Source organism: Dendropsophus ebraccatus, chromosome 4 (assembly GCF_027789765.1).
Source record: "Dendropsophus ebraccatus isolate aDenEbr1 chromosome 4, aDenEbr1.pat, whole genome shotgun sequence".
NCBI classification, from domain to species: domain Eukaryota; kingdom Metazoa; phylum Chordata; class Amphibia; order Anura; family Hylidae; genus Dendropsophus; species Dendropsophus ebraccatus.
This window is the reverse complement of record NC_091457.1, coordinates 104,300,059-104,323,713: the sequence shown is the minus strand read 5'-3', so window position 1 is coordinate 104,323,713 and position 23,655 is coordinate 104,300,059. Positions and strand designations below refer to the sequence as shown.

Sequence of the window (23,655 nt, the reverse complement as noted above, 5' to 3'; positions counted from 1 at the left end):
TGTTTCATCATAGCATTTTATGGCCTTCATGGCTGCACTTGAGGATACTTTTATATTACTTGCCATTTCCAGACTGACTGACCTTGATATCTTAATGCCAGATTGTTTTTTATAGTTGTGTTGTGTTTTTTTGCCATAACGTGGATTACAGCAGAAGCTGCATCCAAAATATAAAAACTTTTTTTTAACATACATTCATTGTGTTTCTTTATAGTTTTCATGTAAATATGAATCCACAATGTAGAAAATATATACTGGTGTAGGTCTGCTGATCTAACAAGGATTAGCAATGTTGATTTTTCTATGGTACCTTCTATCTGACTGCAGGCATCCATGGGTTAATCCCCTGTCTGCAGCAGTAAGACCACCCTATATGTTCACACAGTATGTTTTAGTGTTAAAACATTATATGTTAGTGAAAATGACACCCAAACATCTATATTTAGGAACACACTGGTCATTGACCAACTCAAGTTAAAATATTGACATGATGTTTCAATCGCTAAAGAACACCACCATAAACCTATACTATGATAGAGGATGCTGCTGGTTTGTTACTGTGGCCAGCACTGTGTTCCTGAATGTGGGTACAATATTACTGCATTCGGACAGTTGCTATGGAAATGCGCTGTGCAAGGACTCTATGCTATGTGATGCGTGTATATACAAGATATCAGTGGTGTAGTTAGGGTCTGGCTGCACTCGGGGCTCTGATTCCTGGTTAAAAAAAAAAAAAAGTAAAAAAATACAAAAAGACAAATCAAGGATGGAAAAAAATCACAAATAGTGATTTGCATATAGATGCAAATAGTGATTTGCAGTAGTCACAGAATAATTCATCCATATGTGATTACAGTTTATATATAACATAATGTCCAAAAACAAGTCACTGTGTATAGACAGGACACCACTGATCCTGTACTGATTCTGAGTTAGAGGGGAGTTCACCCAAAAATGTTTTTTTTTTAAATCAACAGAAATTTGTAATTTCTATTTAAAAAAAAAAAAAAAAAAAATCGCAAGTCTTCCAGTACTTATCAGCTGCTGTATGTCCTGCAGGAAGTGGGGTATTCTCTCTAGTCTGACACAGTGCTCCATGCTGCCACCTCGGTCTGTGTCATGTCCATGAGCAGTAGCAAATCCCCATAGAAAACACCTCCTGCTTTCCACACTGAAAAAATACCACTTCTTACAGGACATACAGGAGCTAAGTAGTACTGGAAGACTTAAAGAGTCACTGTCGTATTTTTTTTTTTTTTTGCAGAAATCAATAGTCCAGGCGATTTTAAGAAACTTTGTAATTGGGTTTATTAGCCAAATCTGCCATTATCTGCATGTAAAAAGCCTTTTCCCAGGTCCCCCCCCCCTCCTTCCTCTTTTTCATCCACTCTGAAAAATCTGAAAATTGTGACTTGTTGCAGGAGTCGTACCCTGTCTGCTCTAGGGAGAGGGGAGGGGGGAGGAGGAAGGAGGGAGTTAGCCGGCAGCAGAAAGCAGATAACAGAGGATTACAGGCACCGAGCTGGGTGACAGCTGTAATCTGAGCTCAGACAGGTCACTGGTGACTGTCACAGGAGATATCCTGTGAGGGATTTGTAGATTAACTCTTTGTTGTCCTGTTTTGGTCTTTTCTTTAGCTCTCTCCATAGGAGAACAATGAAGACAGGGGGGAGAGCTTCAAACTGCTTTTTCATGATAAAAATGCATTTTTCGGATAATAAACCCAATTACAAAGTTTCTTAAAATCGCCTGGACTATTGATTTCTGCAAAAAAAAATTTCACGACAGTGACACTTTAAAGGGAATCCGTCAGCTCCCGGGCACTACCTAAGGTGTTGACAGTGTGCTGAAGCTGGCAGTCCCCTAGTAAGCATGGTGCCTTTTTGGTAATCTTCTGTGCAGCGGATTATGTACAATCTTATGTCTCCTACTGTCACAGAGAAGTTGTTTGTGCCACACTTGTCATGCATCCTCCTCCCTCTTCATGAATAATCAATGCTGCCCGGCCTCCTGCTCGCTCAGCTGTCAGATTGCAGATCAGTCCTCTGTAGGCAGGTTATCTCTGAAAGAATCTCTCCTCCCTAATGTGTTGGAGCTGTGGTCTAGGGGGTAACTCACTTGTCTAGAGACCTGCCAGCAGTTCATTCTCTGGTTTGAATCCCCTGATGGAAATTAAATAGATTTTTTTTTCCTTTATTATTGTATAATTTTTAAGGCTATGTTCACGCACACAGTATTTTTGCTCAGTATTTTGGTCAGTATTTTGCAACCAAAACCAGAAGTGGATTGAAAACACTGAAAGGCTATGTTCACACACTGTTGAAATTGAGTGGATTGCTGTCATTTAATGGCAAATAATTACAGTTTTTTTTTAAAACAACCGATATTTGCCATTAAATGTCATCTGCTCAATTTCAACAGTGTGAGAACATAGCCTTTCTGTGTTCTCAATCCACTCCTGGTTTTGCTTGCAAAATACTGACCAAAATACTGAGCAAAAATACTGTGTGTGAACATAGCCTTAAAAATGATACAATAATGAAAAAAAAAAACATCTATTTAATTTCCATCAGGGGATTTGAACCAGAAAATGAACTGCTGGCAGGTCTCTAGACAGGGGAGTTACCCCTTGACCACAGCTCCAACACATCAGGGAGGAGAGATTCTTTCAGAGATAAACTGCCTACAGAGGACTGATCTGCAATCTGACAGCTGAGCGAGCAGGAGGCCGGGCAGCATTGATTATTCATGAAGAGGGAGGAGGATGCATGACAAGTGTGGCAGGAACAACTGCTCTGTGACAGTAGGAGACATAAGATTGTACATAATCCACTGCACAGAAAATTACCAAAAAGGCACCATGCTCACTGGGGGCTGCCAGCTACAGCACACTGTTAACACCTTAGGTAGTGCCCGGGAGCTGACGGATTCCCTTTAAGATTTTTTTTGTAGAATTAAATTGCAAATCTCTGGCACCAGTTGATTTGAAAGAAAAAAAATTTGCCCCTTTGGAGTTGCCCCTTAAAGGTCCTTTTACCTGGGCCGATTATCTGTAACGAGTGTTCGAGGGCTCATTTACCCGATAAAAGGGCCAGAGATTAGCCGGTAAGTGAGCAAGCACCCGCTCATCACTGACAATAAGATTGTCATCAGTGGCACCTCTCTTTGTGTGATCCACGGATGTGCGGCTGATAACAATGTATGGTAATAAGGCGCTGATTGGCGCTTGTTTCCAGCCGTACATGGCTAAACACTGCGCTGTGTAAAAGGTCCCTAAGGCTCCCATAAACACTAGTGAAGTCAGCCAAACACACCATTTTTGGCGGGACCAGCGGACTGTAATGTGCATGGAGGCCTGATAACGCTTCCCCGTACCGGAGAGAGCAGAGTTATGTCTTCAGGGAGATAAACCGCCACCATAGCTTTCCAGCAGTGGCTCACCCCACCCCCTCCATTCAAAACACATTAAAGTTCAATCAAGCCAAACGTTCATGCATATGGGGGGGGGTCAGTCGAGAGAGCTGACGGGTGAATGAACATTCGTCCGACAGCTATTCAAGATAGGATGTGTGGCCATCGTAGCATTCTGTATACTCCAGAGCTGCACTTAGAGAGTCACTGTAAAGATATATAAAATTACTAAGGCTGTAACACAGAATCAGTACTTACTACCACTATTCTGCTATTGCAGTCATAGTGTATCACCCTGCAATCTTTTTCTTCCTCATAGTGCCATGTATTCAGTGATGGGCACCAGTCCCTCCTGCAGCAAAGCACCCCTGCAACACAATGCCGCTCCCCCCCCTCCCCCCCATAATTCATAGTGTGGATCAATGACTTGCAAAACTTTCCCTTTTTCATTCATACATATTCCTGGTCATTATGGCCATGGGGTTCTATTTGTGTTTTATGAGTCAAAAAATGTACAAAATTTGCATTATACTTTTAATATAGATACTTTTCCTTCAGCACTTTTACAAGATTTGCTGCTGATTTTGCTGTGATTTGTATTTTTTGCACCAACATATGATCATTTCCATGGGACAGATCACATGTGCGGTCCCATGATATTTAAACTTGCAACTTATTGTCTTAACAGGTGAACATGGGACCTTCTTTAGGCATTAGGTAGGAGTGAGAGGAAGTGCTGGTGCTGGCTGAAGACTGGGGGTACAGTGACCGGCTAAAGTAGAGTGTACCCCTGAGGTTCAGAGAGAGGAGCCTGAGTTAAAGAAAGCTTACAAGGACAGGTGACGTCTTCTCTGATCAGAGTATTACTTTTATTTTTATTTTCCATTTGGCCATCAGCATCTTCCAGAGAAACCTTTTAGGTTTCTTGTTCCAGCACATATAGGAGATACTCTAGTATACTCTATGCGGAGTAAGTCAAGTAAACACAAGCTATCCAGGCCTGGGGGGGAGTGAGGACAATACTACCCTACAAATAGTCAGTGACATATTCAAATATATATTTCCAGCATGCATATTGTACTATAAAGCACAGATGAAAGTTCGCTCTACTTTTGTTTAGTTTTTTCTTTTCTTTCACCCATTACTATATATATATATATATATATAGTATATATATATACTGGAGAAATACTGTTCCCCACCGGGAGGATTGTAGCAAATGTGTGAAAAGAAGTTTTATTTTAAGCATTAAAATCCTGTCACAAATTACCTCAGTCACTCAAAACAATGAGTGACATTTAGTAGTTTGTTAGGCATATAACATGGGGCCATACACAGAGATGTAAACGTTTCAGAGACAGATGTTTTTATTAGTTTTTTAGAAAGGCTACAATTATTGAAAATGATATCACTGCTGAAAACACCAGAAAGTGAGAATGGCGCCAAACCTGAAAGGAAAAGCATCTGAACATAAGCCAATAAATAACAAATAAATATTATATACAGGAACCTTCAAAAACTGACAGAACTGCCATTTAAACAGCACAATGACAGTGAGGACACAGATAGAGGAAACTCACAGCCACTCAGCTATGAACTTCCCGACACTGATGGACTCAAACCAGACCCCCACACAGCATGGGCACTGCGGCATTACTGCAAGCAATGTATAGGTGAGCTGTAAGGCACAGTTTCATTGTCATGTTCTGTAATTGTAAGTTAACTGGTTAGTTACCACAACCCTTCACTACATACAACTACAGCAGGAAGCCTCCAGTGGGACACTACATAAGAGGCCAAACAGCTCAAAACAGGTCAAATTACTGCAGGGAATAGGAGCTAAAATCTATCCAAATCCAGCAAATTAGCTTGGAATAAGAGTCCTTTAATGGTAGTGAATCGGTGTTAGGCTAGAATTATTTCCTTATAATTTAGTTTCCTGATTTACTGAGATTATTTTGCTGCTCTATGTTGCGCCAGACTGTTTGGATTGTTGGAAGCTAGATTAAATGCTTTTTTCCTGCATTAATTCATAGGTATCTGTGTGGTCACCTTTTCTTCTATTTCTGCATTTTGTACCTACACTCTTTTCCCTCTGAGGCCGAGTAACAAGACAAAAGATGGAAATCCTGTAAATCCTGCTAATGCCCCCTGCTCGAATAGCAGGAATTTATCCAACAGCCAAACATTTAAATTCTTCTGGTCCGTCAGACATTGATGTAAATGCACGGGCACACATCATCAGCTCTAGCTCCTGCTTAATACCATCACAGCAACAGAAAACTGATCCTATGGATCCGCCACCATGGAGAAGTAAGTAGTGTGATATTCCTATAATCCAGAATCTAATGATCTGGCACAGCACTACAGAATAGAGGAAATTTCACAAGACGATAAGACAATTGAGAAGCAAACATAGTGAAACACAAAGCAGAAACGTGAGAATATACCCTTAGACTTGTGCAGCATCATTTTCAGACTGTAAAATAGGCAGAGAGAACACTATTCGTTGTCTTTCACCCCAATCTGGCTCCGGCTGGTGTACAGATATTAGGACGCAACAGGGAAGCATCTTTATCCTGTGCAGCTTATTTCTAAACCTTTTTCTTCAACCTTGAAATCTGCCAACTCCCTGAGGATAAATGGTCTCTTCTGTACCTTGATCAATATGTGTGAAACAAAGTGGAGTCAACTTTATAAGACTATCTTCCCCTATGTCCCACAGCCCTCACTGTAATATTCTCCCAGCTGGAAAGTTGGATATTTAATACAAAAAGTTAAAAAGAAACTGTCTGTAAACTAAACCTCCCTGCTGGAGAATGACTGTAATCTGCACTGCCGCCTCCAGACGTGGATGTGTACGGGTGGGAGGAGCGCTCACTGTCGCTATGTGAAAGGTTTACTAACGGCTATAATCATGGAGACGTCTACAAGGACTCATTTACTGTCTATCAGTCATTCCTCTGCTCTTTCTTTATCCCAGCTCTCTGGCATTTTACTCCATTCTGTTTTTGCGTTCTGTTGAGCTTTGATGGCTGCCGCATTGCCATCCAGGTCCAGTTCTTCAAAGGATGATGCACTGGCCCCAGATTCACTGGGGCTCTTCTCACTGTCTGTCTGTTCTTTCCGTTGGGAACCTTCAGCCTCTGTTTCTTCCTGATTTTCTGACACTAGCTCCAGGCTCAAAGTGTCTTCTAGCAACAGGGGGTCAAGTTCAGAACCTGAGAGTAAGGAGAGATGACATGATGAGAATCTAGTCACTGATGATACATGATAACTGCTCACAGCTGGCCATACACATAATACAACTCCCAGTCCCTCATGCGCACTTGGCTCAGGTGAGCATGCATGTCTTCTCAATGGGTAGAAGGGGGAAAAAAAGTTCCTGTCAGACTCCTCCTTAGGATGCGTTCACATGTATAGGATCTGCAGCAGATCTGCAGCAGTTTTGATGGTGCAGATTAGAATCTGCAGCAGATTCCCGGCAGATTTGATGGCCCAGAATTGATTTGCTTTGAATCTTCAGCTTCAAATCTGAGCCATCAAATCTGCTGCAGATCCTGTAAGTGTGAACGCACCCTTAGGGTACATTCACACTTACCGGTTCCGCAGCTCATTTTCTGCTGCGGATCTGCAGCAGATTTCATTTAAATAACTGAACACAGTATCAAATCTGCACCATCAAATCTGCTGCGGATCTGCTGCAGATCTGCTGCGGATCCTGTAGGTGTGAACGCACCCTTAAGAAGAAAAGATGGGGCAGCATGACTTATCTTTCTCTCCCCTGACATATGCCATTAAGGTAAAGTTACCATACACATCTTTATAGACTTTGGAAAAAGTTTAGTGTGTACAGATATTTTTTTATGTATTTTATTTTTAACACAAAGCTCACCGTGCATGAGAAACGTTTGACTTTGTAGCACTTTTACACCACTTGTTATTTTCTTATAGGGCAGAGGACACTGACTACTAATGCACCTTTATTATCTTAATATAAGCCATGTTTATATTATGACGTTATTAACATGCTAATAAGGGCATTTAGTGCACCATTCCACCCGCCCAATGTCTGTCCTAAGCATTAATGCGGCACTCTGCAGTGATGTAACTCCAGGCCACTCGTCACAGCAGAGAGCTGGATAATTATTCACAGTGAGATGGTGGATCAGTGCACCGAGTGGTAAAGTACTGTCCCCCGTGCACCAAAAACCCCAAGTATTTGCCGTCCCCTGTCCTAAAAGAACATAATTGTAGGGCGGGGGGGAAGGGGGGGTTGGTAGATTTTTGGGACAGCCGCAGGTCTAGCTGATTTTAATAAGAGGCGTGCACCTCTTTGTAAAGTTGGTGGGATAATTGGTGGCAGGGCTTTATTTAAGACACCGGTCTTAATAAAGGTCTCCCTAAGATATATAGTATAGATAAATTGCACCATGTACCAACCCACCACATGGTGAGGTGATATCAAACATGAGATGGAGGTCACTTTACTGCATGGTGAAAGTCCATTTAAAAGCTGAAAATAATACTAGGGCTACCTTTCACCCGTCTCCCGTTTTTGGTCGCATCAAATCCAGAAAAATTGTAATAAAAAGCGATCAAAAAGTTGCATATGCGCAATCAAGGTACTGATAGAAAGAACACATCATGGCGCAAAAAATGACACCTGACACAGCCCCATAGACCAAAGGATAAAAGCGCTATAAGCCTGGGAATGGAGCGATTTTTAGGAACATATATTTGTTTTGAATTGTTTGAATTTTTTACAGGCCATCAGATACAATGAAAGTTATACATGTTACATATCGTAATCGTAACGACTTGAGGAACATGTATAACAAGTCAGTTTTACCCACGGCGAACGGCGTAAAAACGAAAAAAAAACAAACAAATAAAACAAATGTATTTTTTTTTCAATTTCACCACACTTTGAATTTTTTTCTGGTTTCGCAGTGTACTTTATGAAAAAATGCAGCCTGTCATTGCAAAGTACAATTAGTGGTGCAAAAAAATAAGGGCTCATGTGGGTTTCTAGGTGGAAAAATGCAAATGCTATGGCCTTTTAAGCACAAGGAGGAAAAAACGAAAACGCAAAAATTGAAATTGGCCCGGTCCTCTAAGGGCTATGTTTGACTGCATATGAATCCGTCCGTAGTGTGAACCGCGAATATACGCACGTAGTTTTGAGGTTGATGTGTTCGCTTGAAAGTATACGATATACGCCCGCACAGTGCACACTACGTATGAGCTTACGGCCGGATCCTATACGGCGCCGTGAAAAATGAACAAGACCATTGTTTGAGGACGGAAATGTTGAAACTCACGGCCGTGGACTTCCATGCGGTCCCGTACGAAGTACTTATTTCAGCCAAATTGAACTTGATTTTTCGATCCAAAAGGTTTTGTGTGGTTTATGGGGCTGGGCGAAGATTTTCAAGTAAATGACCTGTTTCAGATCGCTTCGAAACAAGCTAGGGAAGCATAGCTGTACTACGGGCGTATGTTCGCGGATCGTACACATCCGGCCGCATGTCTATTTTTCCCACGCCCGTTGTTTCAGCCGCACATGTACGGCGGCGTAAGAACTGCGTACGGATTCGTACGCAGTGTGAACATAGCCTGAATCTGTAATCATAATATAGACAATATAAAAATGTATAAACCATAGGGCCCAAATAGTGTACATATAATAACAAGTATGGGTAGATAAAAAGTAAAAATAGATAAAATAAATAAAATACAATGTAATCGATCAGGTCTAAAGTCTGATCTATTACATTTTATTTATTTTAACTATTTTTACATTTTATCTACCTATACAGGGGATACTTGTTATTATATTTACACTATTTGGGCCCTATGGTTTATAAATTTTTATCTTATCTATATATTTTATGATTACAGATTAAACATATCAATAGTTTAGGTATGCCTTGAGGACAGGTTCCGTAAGTACACCTCGACTACCTTATCAGATTGGTGAGCTTTTACATTCACACGTCCCTAAATTTTTCAGGACCATATACTATGTCCGCGATTTTCAGTCTGCGATCTACAAAAATGCATCTGTATTGCGTTTGTATTTTTTGCAGTTCCATAAAACTGAAAAGTAAAAAAGAGGAGAAATGGTCAAAATAATGTCACTTAATGTAAAAAGAAAAAGAAGAACCATATGAGTATATGAGTGAGGCACACACCTACATGAGTTATAAAATAGCTTTATTATCACCGGCAACAAAGATTAAAAACATTTAAAATCACTATACGACAGCCTCCTAAAATGCAGGAGGTTGCTCACTGCTACAACCAAGCTAGATGAGCCCATGTGGGACTAAGCAAAAAAAAGGATTACAAAATGGGAAAAAACAATACCATATAAATAACATAATACACAAACATGATGAAAAAGAATAGTACCCCACAGTATGATGTCCCAATGTAGCAGAAGACCGAACACCCAGGAGGCTCCTGGGTGTTCAGTCTTCTGCTACATTGGGACATCAAATTTTTTGAACAACCCGTCTGCTTTGCATAAAAGCTGACCCTTTATCTGGCCTGTGCCACACTCATCAAGTGGGTGAGGCTTTGCATAAAGGGAGTGTAGACTAGCAGGTGTAAATAAAAAATAAAAAAAACTAAACCTGCTCATAGCTGGCGTGGCTTTTGGGGCAGCCTTAGGAGTGCCTGGATTTTTTTAAAAGGCACGTGCTTGATAAATGATGCATGACAGTACACAGACAGGGGTTTACGTAAAGAGAACTCCGACTTTAGGTAAAAAATAAAATAAACATGCGAGAGAAGCAGATAGCATTACTTACTTGTCTGCCCCAGTTATGAAACCACCAAAAACCCGGTTGTGCTTGGGATGTTGGTTCTCTGCTTCCTGGTTGAGCAGCTGCTTAGGACTACAATTCCCAGAGTGTGTTGCTTCCTCAGCTTACCATCACAGTCCTCCCACCCTGCCTAGTCCTCTCTCACAGCACTCCTGCCAGTTCCATATGCAAATCTGTTGCAGAACATCCCATTTAACTGCAGACTGTTGCAAATCAGTAAGGTTGCAGCACCTGCTGCATTCACTCCCTATATGTTTTCTGTAGCATCATTTAGCACAAGGCGCCATGCTATAAACGCGCCTCCCTAAATATCCCACTAAACATATATATGTATCTGTTTATTTAACAGAGCTGGTCAGTGATTGTGACATAACTCAGAAGGGTGAAGCTAGAGGTCAGAGACAAGATCCAGCCAAGCCTCCTGTAACATCAGAGGACAATGCACTGACTATGGAGACAGGGAGTAGCTGGAGGCAAGAAACACTTTGTAGATCTTTTATTTTCAACTTCCTGTCAGGGGTGAGTCACACAAAAAGCACACTAAAGCCAGTACTATTAGTGATAACACTATGCTAGCAAGTTATATCTTGGGGTGAAATACAATTTTCTGCAACCGGAAGATACCTTTAAAGGAGAAGTCCGGAGAAAATTTTTATTAAAGTATTGTATATACACTTATTACCGGAAATGCACATAAAATGCTTTTTTTCCCTGCACTTACTACTGCATCAAGGCTTCACTTCCTGGATAAAATGGTGATGTCACGACCCGACTACCAGAGCTGTGCAGGCTGTGGCTGCTGGAGAGGATGATGGCAGGGGGATGCTCATTGTCCCTCCAGTGCCCTGTGTCCCTCAGTGTCCCCCTGCCATCATCCTCTCCCAGAGCTGTGCGGGCTGTGGCTGTTGGAGAGGATCATGACAGGGGGATGCTCAGTGTCCCTCCAGTGCCCTGTGTCCCCCTGCCATCATCCTCTCCAGCAGCCACAGCCCGCACAGCTCTAGGAGTCGGGTCGTGACATCACCATTTTTTTCCAGGAAGTAAAGCCTTGATGCAGTAGTAAGTGCCGGGAAAAAAGCACTTTATGTGCATTTCCCGTAATAAGTGTATATTGGGGATTTGTATAACTTTTGGGGGGTAATACAATAGTTTAATAAAAAATTTCACCGGACTTCATCTTTAAGACTAGCATATGAAACACCAATCTTGGTGAATTCCTTCAATGTGTTAAAAAGTTGCAATGGTTTTCATTCTACAATGATGAAGTGTTATTGATTGGACTGATCCATATATATTGTGGACCGCCCCAATATCCCTTGAACCTTTCTCCACTTCTTCACACCAGATTGTAACCAGTGATACACAAACAGTTCCATGTCTGACAATAAAATCCTAAGTGGCCTCTCGTACTGATTGTACATAACAGGTGGCATTTTATGCTGAAGTGTTTGTCCTCTCCTATGTCATACATTGATGGAGCTTTACCTACATAGAACTGGATGAGCTCTTTAGCCTTTCATTCCACCTTCAGTAATTCTAAGCATTGCCTATGGTGGATCCTGTCCCATGAAGCCTTTTAATAGAAGTTCTCATGTCTAAGGTCCTTCTCCAATCACAGCATTACCCTAAACTTTCTCTCCTAGTCTGAATCTACAACCAGTACTTTATTTTCCACAACATCTGCTCTCTATCTCCCCATCACTTCTCTGATTCAACATCCCTAATTTTAGTACGACTATCCTGTCTCTCCCTCACAGGTGGGCCCCCAACCCAGCAGATTATAACATGCCATTTATTGTACCCAACGCCCATGTAGTGCGTCAGCTTCCAGCTGCCTAATAACACACGCAGATAATAATAGAGGAAGACGATAAGGGGTGTCATCTCCATGTCCTGCCCCCCGCCTGCACATTAACCAAATCTGCGCCTCACATACTGCCTGACTACCAGGACAAATAATGACCTTGGCTGGCAGTGAGTGCCGGGAGCTGGGGCAGAGGGCAACGTAACACGATAAGGTGACAGTGACAGCTGGTACTGCCCACGGCTGGTGACAGAGCTCTAGGGAGTCATTAAGTGTAAAATAATGTTAATTGTGGCTGACACAGCTGGAGGACTTGGTCTGCGATTCTGACTCTGCAATGTCCCAGACCCCCCATGACGAGGGCAGCACGAAGCAAAACAAAGCACCCAGGGAGGTACGTAATCCAAGCGCAAACATGGAAGACGGAGCAGGAGGCAATTAGGAGACGGAACCTTTTCAGTCACTGTGTCTCTTATGACCAGCACTGTAAAAACTTCATGACAACAATGGTATATGAATTATAAACTATTTTCTGCCTCCCAGACATTTTCCATCATAGTAGGTTTGTCACACTGAGCGTATCTACAGAATGTGATATTAAGTGGCACAAGGAACCACACAGTCACTTTGGGGGGGGGGGGGGAGACACAGTGGTGCACATAGCATGACACATTTCGAGAGGTAACCCTCTTCCTCAGGTCCAGTGAATAGGTCTCTCAAATTTTTAGGGTATGTGCATACTGAGGAAAACATGGGGAGGACTTGCGCCAGATTCTGCAGCTTCCCGCGCGCTCCCGCTTCACTCTCCGCCTTCACTCTATGCCATAGACTCCATCCTATGGTCAGGCAGATTCCGCCGCTCGCCCGAACAATTAACAGGTTCATTTTCTGGGCAGATTGCATACCTTCAGTGTGAACATACCCTCCTAGAGGGGGTCTGCAGCCTGTCACCCCGACACGGGGGGGGTGGGGGTGGGGGGGGTGACAGGTTCCCTTTAATGGTTAAAAATGGGCACATATATACAAACTCTATAATAAAACATGAATAAAAATGATTAAAACAAAGTTGTGTGGAAGATGTTAATAGGAAATGTAAAAGTTTATAAAAACATGAAATTCCTACTGCATTGTATTGGGTATGAGTGTATTTGAATGGTTCTTATTGGACTGTAAGTACATGGTACATGGGGTTGTTGGTTAAGTTCCCATTGAGTTCCATTTCTTCTATAGTATTTACTAAATGAGGTGTCAATCATCATTAAACCTTAAGTGACAGGTCCAAATACTAAGTCGTCAGGACGTTTGTGGAACTGCTTGTTAGAATGTGGTGAAAGTAAAAAGTAAAACAATGAATCAATTATAAAAGTATAATGAGATACAAATAACTAAAATGTGGCTTTGAACGAGAGGTAGCATCACTGACTACCAAGAAAACCCAGGATATGACCCCAGTCACAAAGGGAACCTTTGGTTTATCAATGTTAAAATTTCAATCCCAGAGTTACCATTCGCATACACTCATAGCCAATACAATGCAATGCAAGTAGAAATGTCATGTTTTATACAAGTTTACATTCCTATTGACTTCAAAACACAAATTTGTTTGTATATGGGCCTAGTTTTATCCATTGGGGACTTTTTTACTCTATAAATGTTTGGAAAAGACATGGAACAACTGGACCTGAGGAAGAGGGTTATCAGTATGTTAATAAAACAATGAATTAGGGCTCTTGAGTCTCTCAAACGCAGCACTGATTCTTCTATGCCGCCCAGTGCTTGGAAATCCATCTATCTTCAAGGAACCACACAAGTTTACATTATTAGGCTATGTTCAAACTACGTAAAATTACGGACGTAGTTCTCGCCGCAGACCTACCGCCGTAGTTTTGAGGAGTTGAACATAGCCTTATGTGCAATGGGATCCCAGCCGGAGTGTACACACATCGTACACGCTCCGGCCGGGAACCCATGCAGCGCCGGAAAAAACTGACATGTCAGTTTTCTGCGGCCGGAATTCAGTGAATTCCGGCCGCAGAAAGACCTGTCAGTTCACACAGTGAAGCAAGCGGCTCCGTCCGCTCGCTTCACTGTGGGCTATAGGAAGCTCTGATGCGGGCGCGCGCTGATGCGCCCACATCAGAGCTCTGCGGCCGGATGGATCATCCGGCCGGTACTTAAGTACCGGCCGCGATGATCCGGCCACAGACCGTATTTCAGGAGCCTCTGGCTCAACATATCAGTCTGGTGAAAATGTAAAATCCCCATTACTTAGGTTGGAGCATCGTACCGTATTCAGACCTCACATCATGTCATGTCATCCAGCATGGACTGTGTTTTTGGGTCATGGCATTTCGGATGGGTTCAGGTCAGGACTGTAACTACACCTGTTTAAAACCTTCATGTTTTTCCTCCTTTACTTCCTAGTTGTAGACTTGCCCATCCAAATTATTTTCTTGACACTTGCTTAAAGACAGATGCAGGATTTGTGGTTTTGTCAATAATGTCCCGGTGTTTAAGTACAAAGATAGCTGCGCTCCCCCACCCCAGACACAATGCGGCCCCTGTTGCAGACAGAATTGCACTGCTAACATCTCTATCCATAGTGCATTACTGCACATGGCCCAGGATCCTCCAGAGGTTTAGCACACGTGAATTGAATATTGATGTTCCTCTTGTCCCATTGTTCACTACTGTCTTTTTTCCTGAACACTGGTCTTACCTATGGGCCCTATTACACAGAAAGATTATTGCGCAAAAAATTGTATACCGTGTGTATGCGGGCAACGATCAAACAACTAATGAAAATTCGTTTATGTGTCGCATCTTTTGAGCTGACCTTAAAATCTTATGGAAATCTTTCGGTGTATGTACACTTTGTTCGTTTGTTATTCTAATTGTTCATACACTTTATAATTGCCATTGTAACTAATCACTATCGTTCCGTGTATTATGGGGAATGATTTCAGGTCGTTCACAAAAGTGCTTATTTGCAAGATAATGAAAAATCGCTTTGTCTAATAGGACTATGAGTGGTGAGGCTGCCGGAATTTTCTCCTAGAAAGTTGGTTTTATAAAATTGCTGTTGAATCCCTGAAGTCTTTCTAGCAGCAGCTGCTTGGAAGATTCAATCTGCTCAAAGGCTTCTCCATTTGGAAATAATGACTCACTGTGGTCTCACAATAAGATGTAATATACAGTGAAGTTTACATTCAACAGCTCAATTGCATTTGGTTGCAATGTGCAGCCATGTAAGGGGCAGTTATGTCTTTGCACAAATGAGATGGTGTTGGAATAAAAGCACACTTCCTATAACAGCAATGTTTTCTGATTTTTGGGGTCCACATTCTTTTTCCTCCACCCCATGGTGATACCATACAGTCTGCAGGGAGTTGCACAGACAATGTTAAAACATGATGTACAGAGCAAACTATAGGCCTCAACAGGGGTGTATACAGCTCAGTGGAAGGCAATGAGCAGACACTAAAGCACTAAAGGTGTCTTTGTCTAATAGTACACGTTATTTAAACATAGCAAGATCTGGGGTAAAAAAAAAAGCAGGAAAAATTAATGTAAAATAAATAATGTACAGGGTGAACACTTTCTCCTACCCCCAGACCCTAAATGCCATTTGAGGCAGAATGATTTATGCTGGCTTTCAAGAGAAAGTTACAGGAGCTCCTCTACAACGGGGTTGGCCTTTTCTTCCGCTCCACAGCCAGATTCCAAGCTAGAGTAGATGGCAGCCTGAATTCTGCGGATGGACCTGAAGGCTGCTGTGAGAAATCTAATATGTCATGCATCAGGTCCTCTGCATTTACCAAATACAGAATTCTCATAATAGTAGTGTAATAGGGAACACCTATTCCTGTGCAGGGGTCACTTACAATTGACCAGTACTTTACTGGTCACAATTGTTCCCTATACTTTAAGGGCTCACCTTTTCCTAGCTTATACAATCATATTAACAATTAGGCCATGTCTACACAGCTACATTAATCACGGCCGTTGCTGCCGATTCGCAACAACGTCCATGATTAATTCACAACTTATGTGCACTGCAGACTGAGGGAATCCTGGCTGGAGTGTATACACATAGTATACACTCCGGCCACGATTCCTAGCGGCCACGTGAAAAACTGACATGTCAGTTTAGTGCGGCCACTATTCATTGAATAGCGTCCGTACAAGCCTGACAGGTCACACAATGGAGAGAGCGGCTGCGGCCGCAAGCTCCATTTTCGGCTATGGTGAATTGGGACGTGACAACACACGGATGCACCCGCATCCCAATTCAGCACAAAGGAAGATCAGTACTGCAGTACCGACCAGGATGATCTTCAGAAACACTGACCAGGTCAAAGAACGGCCTGTGTTTTACGCCGTGTGAACATGGCCTTAAAGGGGTTGTCCAGCGGAAATCTTTGTTTCAAATCAACTGGTGTCAGAAAGTTATATAGATTTGTAATTTACTTCTAATTAAAAATCTCAAGTCTTCCCATGCTTATCAGCTACTATATGTCCTGCAGGAAATGTTTTATTTTCGGTCTGACACAGTGCTCTCTGCTGACATCTCTGGCCGAGACAGGAACTGTCCAGAGCAGGAGAGGTTTTCAATGGGGATTCCCATTAACCCCTTAACGACAAAGGACGTATAGGTACGCCCAATTGCCGGTAAGGGAGTTCAGAGCGGGGCCGCGCTAATACAGTAATCAGATGCAGCTGTCAAACATGACAGCTGCATCCGATTACCGGATCCAGCGTCTCCCTGGTGTCTAGTGGCGGAGATCGCTCCTCTGGGATGTTATCCCGGAGGAGCGATCTCCGTTTCTGAAGCCAGCCGGGGACCGCTCCAAGATGGCGCCGTCCCCGGCTCGGCACTCGTTTGTTTCCGGCTGCAGCAGCTGAAAGCAAACGAGTGCCGATCTCATAGATCTCTGCAGCATATCTATGCTGCAGAGATCTCAATGAGAGATCAAAGTGTATATACTAGAAGTCCCCCAGGGGGGCTTCTAGTATATGTGTAAAAAAAAAAATATAAAGTGTTGTTGTCAATAAAAAGCCCCCTCCCCTAATAAAAGTCTGAATCACCCCCTTTTCCCAGGTTATAAATAAAAGTAAATAAATAAATAAACAAACATGTTTGCTATCACCGCGTGCGTAATCGCCCGAACTATTAATTAATCACATCCATGATTCCGCACAGTAAACGGCGTAAGCGCAAAAAAATCCCAAAGTGCAAAATTGCGCATTTTTGGTCGCATCAAATCCAGAAAAATTATAATAAAAAGCGATCAAAAAGTCGTATATGCGCAATCAAGGTACCGATAGAAAGAACACATCATGGCGCAAAGAATGACACCTGAAACAGCCCCATAGACCAAAGGATAAAAGCGCTATAAGCCTGGGAATGGAGCGGTTTTAAGTGACGTATATTTGTTGACAATGGTTTGAATTTTTTACAGGCCATCCGATACAATATAAGTTATACATGTTATATATCGTTTTAATCATAACGACTTGAGGAACGTGCATAACAAGTCAGTTTTACCCCAGCGCGAATGGCGTAAAAACACGTTTCCCTCAAATAAACAAAATGCGTTTTTTTTTTTTCAATTTCACCACACTTTTAATTTTTTTCTTGTTTCGCAGTGTACTTTATGCAAAAATTCAGCCTGTCATTGCAAAGTACAATTAGTGACGCAAAAAATAAGGGCTCATGTGGGTTTCTAGGTGGAAAAATGCAAGTGCTATGGCCTTTGATGCACAAGGAGGAAAAAACGAAAACGCAAAAATCGAAATTGGCTCTGTCCTTAAGGGGTTAAAAACCTCTCCTACTCTGGACAGTTCCTGTTTGGGCCAGAGATGTCAGCAGAGAGCACTTTGTCAATGAAAATAAAAAATTTCATGCGGAACATACAGCAGCTAATAAGTATAGGAAGACTTGAGATTTTTAAATAGAAGTAATTTACAAATCTATATTTGTGACTTTCTGACACCAGTTGATTTTTTGCTGGATAACCAGTTTAAAGTGCCCTATCACCCCCTCTTTTGCATTCTGACTTCTCTACTCAGGTGTAAAGGGTAAATTTTGCAGTTTTCATACCTTATTTTATATCATACGTCATGGTGCTTGCTCCAGTAAAAAGTGATCTTTTATCATCTGCGGATTGTGCTACATGGACGGGGGTCACTTTAAACTGTATTTTACCACCACAACCACCTGTTGCTGTGAGCAGCATAGATGGACTGAGGAGTCAATGCCCAGCATGCCATAAGAGGTGTCAAGTGTTATAGGGAGCTGTCCCATACCTTCAGACTCTGGCAGGGGCGCCTCTCCTCTTTCTTTTCTCAACAGCTCCTTCATCTCAGGTACGTAGAAATCATCTTGGCGAGACAGTGGACACATAAAAATTATTTTGTCACCTTTATAGATCTCCACATAAGGGTGAGCACAAAGCTTCCTCTCCTGAAAGAAAACAAAGAGGTGACTATTATTACTGCACATAGATTATGTTCAGTGAGTACACACATGTTCAGCTCTATGCAGGTTAGACACTATTCCAGTGTAATCTGCATGGCAGCAGATTAAGGGTTCTGGGGCGTGCAGCATGCCTGTGTATGGGGTCCCCTCCTTTCGCCACATCTCTCCGCTCCCCTTATGGCCTAATTAGAGGCGGCAGCCCCGCTGAGCCCTGCGGTGATGCTGGAGCGCTACCCAGGAGAGCACAAGCTCAGTCCTCTCATTAGCAGCCCCTTCCACTTGGTTACAAGGTGGGTGGGGATTAAAAAGGCTGAATCCTAACAATAGACACAGAGGTATGAAAGAAGCCTATTAGACACCACAATAAGTGTGCTCATTACAGCTTGCTGGCGTTGACATTTTCACCTTTATCTGTAATAGGTCCCATGGTTTTATCTCCTGAAGTCAGGCTTGTTAGGGGGAGGTGGTACAGGAGGCAAAATGGCATCAGGGGACTACTTATAAGAATGGATACAAGAGAACCTGGTGGGGATGTGGACACAACAAGAGAAGTGGAGGGTATGGTACAACCTGGGAGAAGTAGTTTTCCTACAGTTTTAGATGCTTGAAGATCACTGATATATACACTCACTGGCCACTTTATTAGGTACACCATGCTAGTAACGGGTTGGACCCCCTTTTGCCTTCAGAACTGCCTCAATTCTTCGTGGCATAGATTCAACAAGGTGCTGGAAGCATTCCTCAGAGATTTTGGTCCATATTGACATGATGGCATCACACAGTTGCCGCAGATTTGTCGGCTGCACATCCATGATGCGAATCTCCCGTTCCACCACATCCCAAAGATGCTCTATTGGATTGAGATCTGGTGACTGTGGAGGCCATTTGAGTACAGTGAACTCATTGTCATGTTCAAGAAACCAGTCTGAGATGATTCTAGCTTTATGACATGGCGCATTATCCTGCTGAAAGTAGCCATCAGATGTTGGGTACATTGTGGTCATAAAGGGATGGACATGGTCAGCAACAATACTCAGGTAGGCTGTGGCGTTGCAACGATGCTCAATTGGTAGCAAGGGGCCCAAAGAGTGCCAAGAAAATATTCCCCACACCATGACACCACCACCACCAGCCTGAACCGTTGATACAAGGCAGGATGGATCCATGCTTTCATGTTGTTGACGCCAAATTCTGACCCTACCATCCGAATGTCGCAGCAGAAATCGAGACTCATCAGACCAGGCAACGTTTTTCCAATCTTCTACTGTCCAATTTTGATGAGCTTGTGCAAATTGTAGCCTCAGTTTCCTGTTCTTAGCTGAAAGGAGTGGCACCCGGTGTGGTCTTCTGCTGCTGTAGCCCATCTGCCTCAAAGTTGGAGGTATTGTGCGTTCAGAGATGCTCTTCTGCCTACCTTGGTTGTAACGGTTGGCTATTTGAGTCACTGTTGCCTTTCTATCAGCTCGAACCAGTCTGCCCAGTCTGACCTCTGGCATCAACAAGGCATTTCCGCCCACAGAACTGCCGCTCACTGGATGTTTTTTCTTTTTCGGACCATTCTCTGTAAACCCTAGAGATGGTTGTGCGTAAAAATCCCAGTAGTTCAGCAGTTTCTGAAATACTCAAACCAGCCCTTCTGGCACCAACAACCATGCCACGTTCAAAGGCACTCAAATCACCTTTCTTCCCCATACTGATGCTCGGTTTGAACTGCAGGAGATTGTCTTGACCATGTCTATATGCCTAAATGCACTGAGTTGCCGCCATGTGATTGGCTGATTAGAAATTAAGTGGTAACGTGCAGTTGGACAGGTGTACCTAATAAAGTGACCGGTGAGTGTACACCTATCTGTTCACTCAATGCTTATGGTCCTAAAGTGGTACTCTGGCCATTTAAAATTTTTGATATGGTCCTGGCCACAGTGGTGTCCTGCTAAAGTCAGTGATTGGCTGAGCGGCTGTCACTGCGGAGATGTGCCTGTCTTGGAAGTACAGGCGTGAGTGTTCAGTGGAGGACCCAAAGCTGCCTCAGGAGTACTCACAGGGAGCTCGGTTAGGTAACAATAGGACGTTCATTATGTTCTATGCAGCTCCAGCACTATATCAAAATGTTAAATGTACCCCTTTAATGTTCCTAGTATGTCCGCTGTAAAACACTCAGCAGAAACTCTGCAAGATTGCTTTACAAAAGTATAAGCTCACTATCTATAATATAATGTTATCTGCTTCCATTGTTGGAAGTACACAGCAGATGTCCAGCACATGTAATGTACATTTACTGTACATGCATTTGCTGGAGGCCCCCTTCACAACTCCATCATCAGGAACATCTGTGGGCCCCATGGTAGTCCCTGCTCTGAGAAGAGATGACACCCATTACTTCTGCTGATCCAACCGGCTCTAAATTTACAACACTAATAAGTCCATATACAAACAGTCATTCACAGACAATTATCAGATAGGAAGCGAGAGTCTATATATAGATCCAAACACAGTTATTACATGTCTAAAGCAGAAGTGTATATATGGGAGCAGGGGCCGCCCCAGCTGTTTTCCCCTTGGTGGCTTAGACACCACTACTCACTGCAAACTCATTAAAATTTTATTCCCAGCTGGATCTGACTCATTAAAATACAAGTTGGATCCTGACATTCCGAGGAGCGGCGCAGGCAGCCCGACCAATGCCGCCTGGGGGAGGGCACAGGACGCCTCAGGAGAGACAGGGTGATAAAGAGAGGAGGGGATATAGAGGAATTGAGAGCGAAACAGACAACATGAGAGGGAAAAAATTAAGCAGAGAGAATGTAGGTGAGAAAGAAAGAGGGGGTACAGAGGAAGTACTGAGGAATAGGATACACAGAGAAAAGGGGAATGAAGCGTGCAGGGAAGATGGGGGAGGGTTGAGATTGTTAGGCTAGGTTCACACTGCGTTTTCAGCATCCGTTTAACGCATCCGTTTTTTGCAAAAAACGCATGAAAAACTGATTGCAAAAAACGGATTCATTTGTGTGCATCCGTTTTTCCATTGACTTCCATTATAAAAAAAAAACGGATCCGTTTTTTTTGGCGGACCAAAAAACGTTGCTGACCCTATTTTTCTGGACGTTAAAAAAAAACGGATCCGTTAAACGGATGCTGAAAACGCAGTGTGAACCTAGCCTTAGGAGAAGTGGGACATGTACTGCAGGATGTCCACTGCATGCCCAGAGCAAAAAAGTCCAGAAGAAACCTAAAATCCACTGAGGAGACTCCTCCTGTGACTTTAAGCACAGACAATAATAGTGACTACAATAAGCTGTAACATGGGGAAAGGGGCGAGTTTTCCGCTGGCATTCACTGTCATCAATTGGCTACTAAGTGCAACAAGTTCTGAGCTTTCTCCACCTGATCTTAGGGGAAGAAAATGAGAGATAACAGAGACAGGAGATGTACAGAGTAAAGAGGAGGAGGAGGAGAAGAAAATAATAAGGAAGCTTTTTGTCTTATATACAGGGGAATCCTCTTTGTCACGAAAGGTCTGTTGGATCTCACAGTGAAAAGATCTTAAGAAAACTTGCCCAGAGCACCTTCCCGAGGCAGAAAGAGGGATTCAGAGTAACATTGTCGTCCTCCTCCTTCCTCTCTTCCCTGGGGAATATTTCTTCTTCAGCGTCCTTGCTCAACCCCCCCCCTCCACTATGGAGGCCGCAGGAAAAGTACACAAAGCTGGATGGAAACAATAGGGAACAAGCACAGGGAGCTAGGAGTCTGATGGAAAGAGCATAATGCTCTCAGACAGGCAGTAAATAGTAAATGGATGAGAAGATGAGGGACAAGCAAGAAATAATGAGACGTGAGGAAATGGGAAGTAGCATCAGGCGAGACAGCACACAACGGGGGAAGAGCAGAAGAATGCTCTCCGCAGAGTCTGCTCCTCGCCTCTCCCCTCCTCCCTCTGTCTTTATCTTTACCTTTCCGATCCAATTCACCACATCTCTTGGTCTCAGATCTCATTTTCACCTGAGAACAAACAGCAGGTGGCAATTTACACTTCCCTTGCCAGTCAGGGATGGCTCCCTCCTCTGCCCGAAACATGAGCGGCTGCAAAGTGTTAACCTGGCTCCTGCCTCCTTATAAACATCATGGTCTATAGGAGCTTGTAATTCTACCCTAAATATCCTGGACATAACCAACATGTAAAGGTAATGCAGCAGAATAAGATAGGCCATGAATGTCACTGTGATATGTAGATACATTGGCTATCAATGACAGGATAGAAATGTACTGACACAATAGTCCATGGGCACCAAGTAAATGGCACTGAAGGATTATCACAGAGACATTCTGCAACTTTATACAACCTCCATTCACCACCCCTGATCGCCCCCACAAAATTACAGCTTTTAAGAGGTTAAAACCCGACTGCATCAATAACTTCATTGTGACAACTTTTTTCTTATCCTATCCCCTAAATATAAACCGTTTCTGCTACATTTAGTGTCTGAGTGACTCCTACCCTGCCCACAGTACATTACCAGCAGACTCTGCCTGCAAGCTGGTGTGTGTACAGAGCTGTTGTCATCTACTTAAAGTTTTCCTAACTTAGAAAGATGGCTTCCTGTACTCCTTCTCCCTTTTTGCGGCTGCCAGACTTGGTCAGGATATCCAAGACTTTAATTGGAGTTGCGTATATGTCACAGCCCTGCAAGCTACACTGTTTGTGTAAATCCCAAAGCTACGTAACCAGCATTGCTCAGAGAGTACGCCATCTGCATGTGTACAAGAAACACATTTACAAGAAAAGATATGCTTTACAGCACCATGGACCATAGGACACAGTAAAAAGGATCTGTCCCATTCAGATGAATGAGAAAGGCTTCTGGGCATGCTTAGTGACCTTCATAGAGGTCATTCTACACTACAGGGAGGGAGGCGCTGAGTTATCAGCAACAGTATTGAGTGTACCTGTCATCTATATACTGGTGTCACCTTCAATGCTATTCCTGTCTGTGATGATAAAGAGCAGACTGCTGAGAAATGATCGGTACACAATAGAAAGACTCAGCTTAGAGGCTGGAATGAAAACTACAAGATTTAGGGTAGCTTCACACATACCGTATCACAGCTGATTTTCTGCTGCGAATCCG

General features: G+C 42.9%; 1 protein-coding gene across 1 annotated transcript in view; it reads right to left on the bottom strand.

Annotated features, from left to right (window-relative positions):
* Positions 1 to 4,754: 4,754 nt before the first annotated feature.
* The window catches only part of TEX264 (testis expressed 264, ER-phagy receptor), a 43,750-nt gene continuing 24,849 nt past the window's right edge, over positions 4,755 to 23,655 (bottom strand). Inside the window, exons 3-4 of the mRNA XM_069966577.1 lie at positions 18,358 to 18,514; positions 4,755 to 6,632 (exon numbers count right to left, since the gene is read on the bottom strand). Coding sequence (XP_069822678.1) covers positions 6,367 to 6,632; positions 18,358 to 18,514 — 423 coding nt within the window. The 3' untranslated portion in view covers positions 4,755 to 6,366. The remainder of the gene's footprint in view (positions 6,633 to 18,357; positions 18,515 to 23,655) is intronic.